Source organism: Tupaia chinensis, unplaced genomic scaffold (assembly GCF_000334495.1).
Source record: "Tupaia chinensis unplaced genomic scaffold, TupChi_1.0 Scaffold000386_1, whole genome shotgun sequence".
In the NCBI taxonomy this organism is placed as follows: Eukaryota; Metazoa; Chordata; class Mammalia; order Scandentia; family Tupaiidae; genus Tupaia; species Tupaia belangeri.
Window position 1 is genome coordinate 2945166 of NW_006159888.1, and position 9336 is coordinate 2954501.

At 39.9% G+C, this 9336-nt stretch overlaps 1 protein-coding gene across 1 annotated transcript in view; it reads left to right on the forward strand.

Annotated features, from left to right (window-relative positions):
• The window catches only part of IWS1 (interacts with SUPT6H, CTD assembly factor 1), a 46488-nt gene that overhangs the window by 28587 nt on the left and 8565 nt on the right, over positions 1-9336 (forward strand). Inside the window, exons 9-13 of the mRNA XM_027773881.1 lie at positions 479-608; positions 1429-1546; positions 4467-4578; positions 5568-5624; positions 7573-7684. Coding sequence (XP_027629682.1) covers positions 479-608; positions 1429-1546; positions 4467-4578; positions 5568-5624; positions 7573-7684 — 529 coding nt within the window. The remainder of the gene's footprint in view (positions 1-478; positions 609-1428; positions 1547-4466; positions 4579-5567; positions 5625-7572; positions 7685-9336) is intronic.

A 9336-nucleotide genomic window follows, 5' to 3' on the forward strand; every position in this document is an offset into this window, starting at 1 on the left:
CTCCTCTCGGGATCTTGGGCACACACACATATGCACCGGCATGAGTTTAAGCCACCGGGCCCAGGACTTGAACCGCGGTCGACTACGTGGGAGTCCGGCGACATAGCCATTACGCTAACTGCTGGTCCCAATAAAATAATTCTTAAAAAAAAAATAAAAACATCATTATGTGGTACTTGACTATCATTGGAGCTCCTTGTTCCTATTACTTGTATCATTTAATTACACCACTATCTGGTGTAATTTTGTTTTGTTTTGAGCAAATCATCTTTTCACGTAAAGTCTGTACATTTCTGGAAAATAGGATATTCCCTACTCCTTTTGAATCAGAATAGATGTTTAGTAAATATTGAATAAATGTTAGTCTTTAGAAGGAATTTTTGGATATATCATTAAAAATATAAAAGAAAGTCAGAGTAAGTACAGGAGAACCAAGAAACATAGACTTGACTTTTTAAAAAAATTATTATTATTACAGGCAGGACCTTAAAGAAACATTTATTGACAGTGGTGTGATGTCTGCCATCAAAGAATGGCTCTCACCTCTACCAGACAGGAGTTTGCCAGCACTAAAGATTCGGGAAGAGCTATTGAAGATTCTGCAAGAGGTTAGAAGGAGATAATCTGACTGCTGTTTATGTTAATTAGTAATGATTTCTATTACCATAACCTCTATATTTTACTGTGTACTTTTACATTGTGTCTGCTATAGTCTGCCAGAAGGGGAGTTGAAACAAAGAAATATGCCTAATGAGCATAAAAGGGGGAGGCCTTATAAACTTGGTGTAACTATAGTATTGAAAGGAAAAGATCTTGGAGTACCTATGGTGTATATGAGAAAAGTTGCACAGTAGTAGACATGTTCTGGGAGGCACTTGCAGTAGAAAGAACACGCAATTCAGAGTCATATGAACTTGCATTTGAATCTTGAGCTGGACTACCTTCATGTGGTTGTGATGTCTTGGGCAAGCTACTTAACTTCTGAAGGAATTCCCGAGGAATTTCCTATATGCCATGCGCTTGCTAGGTGTATTGGTTCAAAACATGTACAGTGGGTGTATCATGTCCATTTTATAGGTAAAGAAATTAAGACTCAGGAGTTAAAATGACTTATCCAAGATCATACAACTAGCAGGTGATGGTGGGTGGGTTTAATCTCAGGTCTGTGCTAACTCCAATATTAAACTGCTAATCTCTCGAGTGTGCTTAGTTCTCACATCATTAGGTTTTACCACAATTCAGTGGTAATACTGAACTCTCAACTTTTGATGTGAACACAAAGTGTCTCAGCATTCAATATCCGTAGATCTAAAGATGAAATTTTAGAATTTGTTCATTGTGAATGAAGCAGATCTTGAAGGCTCTCTAGAATAGATTAGCAAGATTCCCAGAATCTGAGTGATTAATATCTATGTTTATGTTCCCCAGCTACCTAGTGTGAGCCAGGAGACTCTGAAGCATAGTGGCATTGGACGAGCAGTGATGTATCTCTATAAACACCCCAAGGAATCAAGGTCCAACAAGGACATGGCAGGGAAATTAATCAGTATGTAAATTTTGTTTTTTTGTTTATTGTATTTGTGTCTGCATACAGAGAGACATACATATATATATTTATATTTATACACACACACACACACACACACACACACACATATACACTGTTTTTCCCAACATTGGTTTAAAATGATTCAAAATGGAATAGAAAAAACTTCAGTAACTTCTTATACTAGCCTTTTATTCTTAGTCCTAAAATGCTTTTTAGCGTAAAGAAGTATGTTAAATATAGCAAGTAAAAGCCTTTCCTAGTCATGGATCAAGAGCCTGCAAGGATAGGACTTAGACTGCAGGCCCTGGAATTGGCATACCTGGGTCAGATTATGGTTCCCATGTGCCTTACTGAATATCCTTGTCTGGTGACATGACTTAAGCCTTGGCCACCTTTTCTGTAAAACTGAGATAATTATTTGTGGTGTTTGGTGTTCCCCAGCTACCTAGTGTGAGCCAGGAGACTCTGAAGCATAGTGGCATTGGACGAGCAGTGATGTATCTCTATAAACACCCCAAGGAATCAAGGTCCAACAAGGACATGGCAGGGAAATTAATCAGTATGTAAATTTTGTTTTTTTGTTTATTGTATTTGTGTCTGCATACAGAGAGACATACATATATATATTTATATTTATACACACACACACACACACACACACACACACATATACACTGTTTTTCCCAACATTGGTTTAAAATGATTCAAAATGGAATAGAAAAAACTTCAGTAACTTCTTATACTAGCCTTTTATTCTTAGTCCTAAAATGCTTTTTAGCGTAAAGAAGTATGTTAAATATAGCAAGTAAAAGCCTTTCCTAGTCATGGATCAAGAGCCTGCAAGGATAGGACTTAGACTGCAGGCCCTGGAATTGGCATACCTGGGTCAGATTATGGTTCCCATGTGCCTTACTGAATATCCTTGTCTGGTGACTTAAGCCTTGGCCACCTTTTCTGTAAAACTGAGATAATTATTTGTGGTGTTTGGGTTGGTATAAAAATAACACAAGAGAATTTGTAGAAAATACAATGTCTAGCACTTAGTACTCAAGAAATGTCAGCCACTGCCTCTGTAACTTGCTTGCATAATGATCTCCAGAATCTTTTATGTGTTCTTATTTAATGATGCCAGAGAGATCCAGAGGTGTCCTACTTTAGTTCATGTGATCAAACGTCATACTGTTGGTGAAAATTCCTCCAGCTTTCGGAATGAAATGCACATTTTTTTTTTTTTTTGGAGAGGTTTTCACTATAGGGCGCGTGCGCTTGCCAGACAGGCAGAGAGAGACATAGAGACAGAAAGCGAGAAATCACCCCCCAGGGGGGATGGTCACGCCGCAATCCCTTCTCCTCCATTCTCCTCTCAGGATCTTGGGCACGCATGCACACGTGCCCGGCATGAGTTCTAAGCCACCGGGTCCGGGACGCAAACCGCGGTCGACTATGTGGGAGTCCAGCGACATAGCCATTACGCTAACTGCATTTGTTTTTATTAACCTCCCCACATTTGTTTTTATTAACCTCATTATATCTTCTGTGCTTCTAAAACGTCAAGGCTATGTTGAAAAAGTAACTACTTCTACATTTGAATATAGCAATGAATTTTCTATTTTTAAGATTATTAAAAGCTTTTAGAGAATTATAAAGTTCTTTTATGAACCAAAGATGTATTCACCATCTTTGGTAATGTTTTAATAATTTACAGTTTACTACCTATTTAACTTTTGGTGCTTTTATGCAATGATTTGAGGTCATCTCCCAACCCCTATCCACTCCCATTCCCTGACTGAGAAGCAAAATACTCCTACTGGTATACATGACTTAATACAGCAGTGATTCTGAATCCAGAACTAGGGTCAATGAGGCAGTTTTAAAAGACGCAGACCTCCGGGACCAGCAGTTAGTGTAATGGCTATGTCACTGGACTCCCACGTAGTCGACCGCGGTTCGTGTCCTGAACCTGGTAGCTTAAAACTCATGCTGGGCACATGTGCATGTGTGCCCAAAATCCTGAAAGGAGAATGGAGGAGAAGGGATTGCAGTGTGGCCATCCACCCTGGGGGGTGATTTCTCGCTTTCTGTCTCTCTGTCTCTCTGACTGGCGAGCACACACGCCCTATAGCACAAAAACCTCTCAAAAAAAAAAAAACAAAGACGCAGACCCCCTGAGAATGAATTCCTGCTTTCTGCCTAGTGTGACTGTACCAGTGTTCTCTGAGCCTCTTTTCTTGTTTTTATAGGTACTAAATGCAGCAATAAGCTTCATGATGTTTTAGGAAAGGCAGATGATTTGGCATCTGTACTTTTACTGATTAGATCATAGGCATGTAGTATTTTCCTTTTGGTCACATTACCAGCTTTTTCAGATTTATATCCCTGCCTAGTAAAATATAATTGTTAGAGGTTTAGACCATTTTGATGAGTAATAGGGGAGCTTGTTTTTGGTTATGGTAAGAAAGAACGTAAAAGGATTTCAAGATTTTGGGGGCCAGCAGAGGGCATCGTAGTTAAGGTGTTGGATCCCACATGGATGAGTATGCGGTTCAAGCCCAGGACCTGGCAACTTGAAAAATAGCACATGTGCATGCATGCCTAAAATCCTAGGAGAGTGGAAAAGAAGGGAAGGCGATATAGCCATCTCCCCCTAGGGAGCGATTTCTCACTTTCCCTCCTAACTGATGACTATCAAAGTGCATCAAGTGTTACTTTCTTTAAATCTCTGATGGTTACTGGTTTTTAACTGATCTTCACACAAAATTTCCTAGTTAAGATACTGGTATTCTATGTAGAATAAAGTTATTAGGTAACGAATACTCTTAATGCCTAGAATATTGCATCACACGAGGTGTGACGATTTTAAGAATGGTAAAAGAAAAGCTATTTTATGCACTAAAATATAATGTTTTTATTGTTACAGATGAGTGGTCTCGGCCTATATTTGGTCTTACTTCAAACTACAAAGGAATGACCAGAGAAGAAAGGGAGCAGAGAGATCTAGAACAAATGCCTCAGCGACGAAGAATGAACAGGTATGAGGGAACAGGTATGAGTAAGTGGAATAAATATGATTGTTGTATGGTGATTTGGGGATTTTTGTAAATAAGATCATTTGGAAAAACGAGAGGTGGTGGGAGTTTTGTCTTCTCAGTTTAATATTTCTGTATAAATTCATAATGCATTTCTCATTTAAATGTGATAGTAAGGCCATGGCCTGGTGGTAAAGGGAACCAGATCCCACGTAACTGACCTCACAGTTCAAGTTCCAGACCCAGTGGCTCAAAAAACACCCTGAGCATTAGTGCCTGTGTTCCTAAAATCCCAACAGGATAGAGAAATAGAGAAGGGATTGTGGCATGACCACACCCCATTGAGGGCGCTTCCCCATTGAGGGTGCTTCCTCCATCTCCCTCCTTTCCTCCCTCCTCCTTTCCTTCTCTGTTGAGCACATGTGCCCTCTGGCAAATTAAAAAATATTTATTTACATTTATATTATATTATAAAATTATGTATGTAAGAGTATATAGTTAAAGCCCTCTTCCCCCACCAACACCTTTCTGGGTCAAATTTGGTAGAACACGGCCTTTTCTGCAATTGTGGAGATTGCTTTGTTCTTAAACTAATTGCAGAAAACAATTTTCTTAGTGCCATTTCTAAATTTTGAGGAGGAAAAAAGTGTTCTGTATTAATGTACTAGTCATAATTACATCTAGTTGGTCAGGGTCTTTAGTTGTAAATATGGTAGTTACGGCCCACCTATAATGAAACTTGTTACATAAATAAATACTAAAATGAGTAGTACTTTTTAAAGATGAGTTATTTTCCTTGACCCAGTGTAAAGGGGTCCAGTTAGGATACTGGTATTATGCTAGGGAGAATAAAGTTGTTCGGTAACAAATACTCTTAATGCCTAGAATATTGCGTCACAATATGATCTAGGTTTGCTGTTATAGTTTGCTTTTTTCCCTTGTTCTAACACGAGCCTCTAACGTACCTGGTGTCTTACTGTTCACTTTCCTAGCACTGGTGGTCAGACACCCCGGAGAGACCTGGAAAAGGTGCTGACAGGAGAAGAGAAGTAAGTTCTTTGTCTTAATTTTTCTTCTTAGATGATGTAGAGAATTTCTATTTGCTGTTTAATAAAAATAGAAAATGAAATTATGTATGGTCATTGGTAATGAGTGTTTTCAGTTTAACATTTATGGACTATGCTCTGAGGATATGAAGCCAGTTGAGAAAATAGTTCATTCAGTGAAGATTTTCTTGCTCCTTGCAGACTAAGTCTGAGAATAAAAAGTAAGAATAGTTCATGTCCTTAAGAAGGTAGTTCATTGAGGAATAAGAGACAAAAACAGCTCCAACCAAGGTATGGGGAAGTGTAGGGCCTGTTTTTATAGGTGAATGGAGTGGGTAGGCAGTCATATGCACCTGCGGTGGTGGAAGGTCAGGTTGGAAATACTGATGTGGGTCAGATGAAGAATGTTCTTTTTCTCTCCTTGATTCCATGCAGTCTGTGAATCCATCAGATTTGACAGAATGCTAATGTTGGTGACATCCTGAAGGATGTGTTGGAGGCAGAGGAACCACAGGCAGGACACACAGTTAACCTGGGACAATAAGGAGAGCAGAAGGATGGGAAGACAATGCAGAGGCAGAGTTGCCAGGCATTGGTGACTTAATGGGGGAGAAGTTGGTTACAGTTAAGACCCCAACCAAAATTTTAACCTATTTAGTGAGACTGGTATTAACATTCACTAAAGTGGAAGAGTAGATTTTAGGGCATGTACGGTTCTGTTTTGAACATGCGAGATGCCTAAAATGAAATACTTCTGTAAATATCATGGACCTCAAACTTGGAATTTAAAGAGATATTTGGGATAGAGGTATAGGTTTGATGGTTATCTCCATAGAAAAGATTGTTGAGTCAAGAGAATATAGAGTAAGAAATGAACTAAACAACTTTGGGTGTAACTGGTAAAGGCAGGGGAGCCTATGAGCATAGCTGGAGGAAAGGAGGCTGCAGCAGAAGCAGTCAGTGGCAGGTGGTACAGAGGGATTTGTGTGGTGGGGGCAGTCAGGTCCCACCCACACTACAAGAAGAGAATAGGAGACAAAGTAGAGGAGCAAGTAGCATTTGTTTACAGAAAAGATGTTAAGACATTGATGTTAAGACATTGGGTGAACTTTACAGGGAATGGAAACAATTTAGAAGATTTAACCTTATCTCCCACCCCCAGCAGACACACATTATAATGATAAGTGCTGGAGGGGATGAAAGAGAAACATTGCATGTCTCTATTTAACATACACCAACTGTCTGCATTCTATGGTAGAGACTGAAAGACTGGAGAACATACAGTTATTAAAAATTATAGGGGACACTAGAAACAAAGTGGAAAGAGTGTATCAGTGTCTGTCTTGGTTCTATTTTATGTGTTGCGAGTTGTTACCATTGGCAGAAACACTGTGGTTCTCTCTCTCTCTATTTCTTTTAACTTTATGTGAATCTTAGAATTATCTCCAAAAGTTTTATATGGTGTGTATGTGCTTTATTTGTTTATTTGTTTTTTACCAAAAAGAAACAGGCAAAAATTACTATAAATTGCATATGCAGTACCATAAGCCACATTATAGTCAGAGTTTTTGAGGGTCATTTGAGGGTGATCACCTTACAAGTGAGTGACCCCACCATACCAGAGAAATTAGGATACAGAGTTCTACAGTAGGACTCAGCCTTAGAAAGGAGAGGGACATGATAATATCTAAAGCTGAGGAAAAGAGAAAAAGGTACATGGAATATAGAAGAGATAGCCTTTGGGAGGGAAGTGACATTAGACTAGCAGATGTGATGACAATGCTACCTGAAAGAGATGGCAGGAAGGTGGGTTGGAGTCCTTGGGATGGCACAGGAGACTGGGAACACTTTATGTTCTGAGACAGACCCAGAAACAGGAGTGTGAGATTGCCTATGGCTCCACTGTGCCTGGCTACATGAGCAGAGTGCTCTTCCTCTTCCTCTTTCTCAGGGCTCTTCGACCTGGAGATCCTGGATTCTGTGCCCGCGCACGGGTTCCGATGCCCTCAAACAAGGACTATGTTGTCAGGCCCAAGTGGAATGTGGAAATGGAGTCATCCAGGGTAAGCAAGCAGCAAAACAGCATGAGGATCACAGATGGAAGCTGCCATTTTATTTTTGCTTCATATTTCATAACCTTTGTAGCTCTTGAGGTTTATCTGATTCAAAGAGAGATTTTCTGGTCTCTCGTCTTTCCAAATCAAATCAAACGATGAGAGAAAAGAAAAGTAATATGTAAGATTAAAGTTCATTATTAATGAACTTTTCTTTAGACTTATAGCAACATTGTCAAGTAGAGAAGTTTCCTCTTCTTAGTTCCTTTATTTCAAATGAATCTAAAGCCTAAAGTGTTCTGGTAGCAGATTTATTTTTTTTAAGCCATGAGAAACAGAAGTTACCTGCTTCCACAGATCTACCCATCCCTTTCTCTTCAACTGTTCAGCAATTTTATTGTGAAATATTAAGGGTAGCTACTTCCTCTTTTGTCACTGTAAACATTGTGTAGTGATCTTCAGTGTTTTTTTCAGTAATCTGTTTATTCTCCAATCAAATTACTCTTTCTAGCCTGGTATTCTTAAAAAGGGCCTAAGCCGATTGGAAAAGCATAAGAGACGATTTGCAGAACAGAAACGACTCAGCAAAGTGCACCGAGCTGTCAAGTTCAGCATAGAAGGCAACAGGATGCCCCTGTAGGCCTGGCCCTACTAGAGTGTATCTGAGAGGTACCCCAAGGAAGCATGAGCTGTGCATGGGCTTGTCTTGTTGGTAGGCATAGGCAGAGTGAAAACAAGTCTCTGTGTGTTTTTGTAACCAGAAAAGAATAGGCTTGCTTTTAGTTTCTGAAATAATGAACCTAACAGGCATTTTGGCCTCATGCGTATTTGGAGATTGTCATGTAAGTCCTTTCCTTTGTCAGCACTCTGCAGACTGATAATAGCTAATTACTTCCCTGGTAAGCATTTTGGTATTCTTAAATGGTAACCATTTTGATGAAAGAGGTTTTTACCAGGGCCAACCATGGTATCTCCATTACAGACACATTGGCAGAGTGAGAAATAGCTTGTGTTTCTATTGTCTGTGACAGTAATGCATTTGAGGATTCATTACATAAAACCTTATACTAAATATTGAATGAGATTAATTTGATGTATATATATTAAGTATATGATCAGACATGACAAAGACAATAGTCAGAAACTAAGCTCACTTTTTTTGAGACAGGCCCTCAATGTGTTGCAGTCCTCTTGCTTCACCCTCCCAGAGACTGTGACCACAGGCTGTACTACACTAGCCTGTAAGGTTGAAGTGGATATCAAACTTGGGCCTCACTTGTGGCCTCAGCCTATGAAGCACAGCATCTTAGCAGTATGTGCCACCTCAGCTAGCGCTAGGCTGCTGAGCTTTGAGAGTAATAGTTCCTTTGTTCCCATGTATGGGGAGTGTGTCTGCCTGCCTATGTGGCTTCTTCATGACTCCTGAGTTGACAGCTGTTGTGAGAGACTCAATTTATTGGACCAGCAGTTGGCCTAATTGCTATGTCGCTGAACTCCCATGTAGTCAACCACAGTTCGAGTCCCGGACCCGGTGGCTTAAAATCACGCCAGGTGCATGTGTATGCATGCCCAAGATCCCAAGAGGAGAATGGAGAAGAAGGGATTGTGGCATGGCCATCCCCCTGGGGGGTGATTTCTTGCTTTCTGTCTCTCTCTTTCTG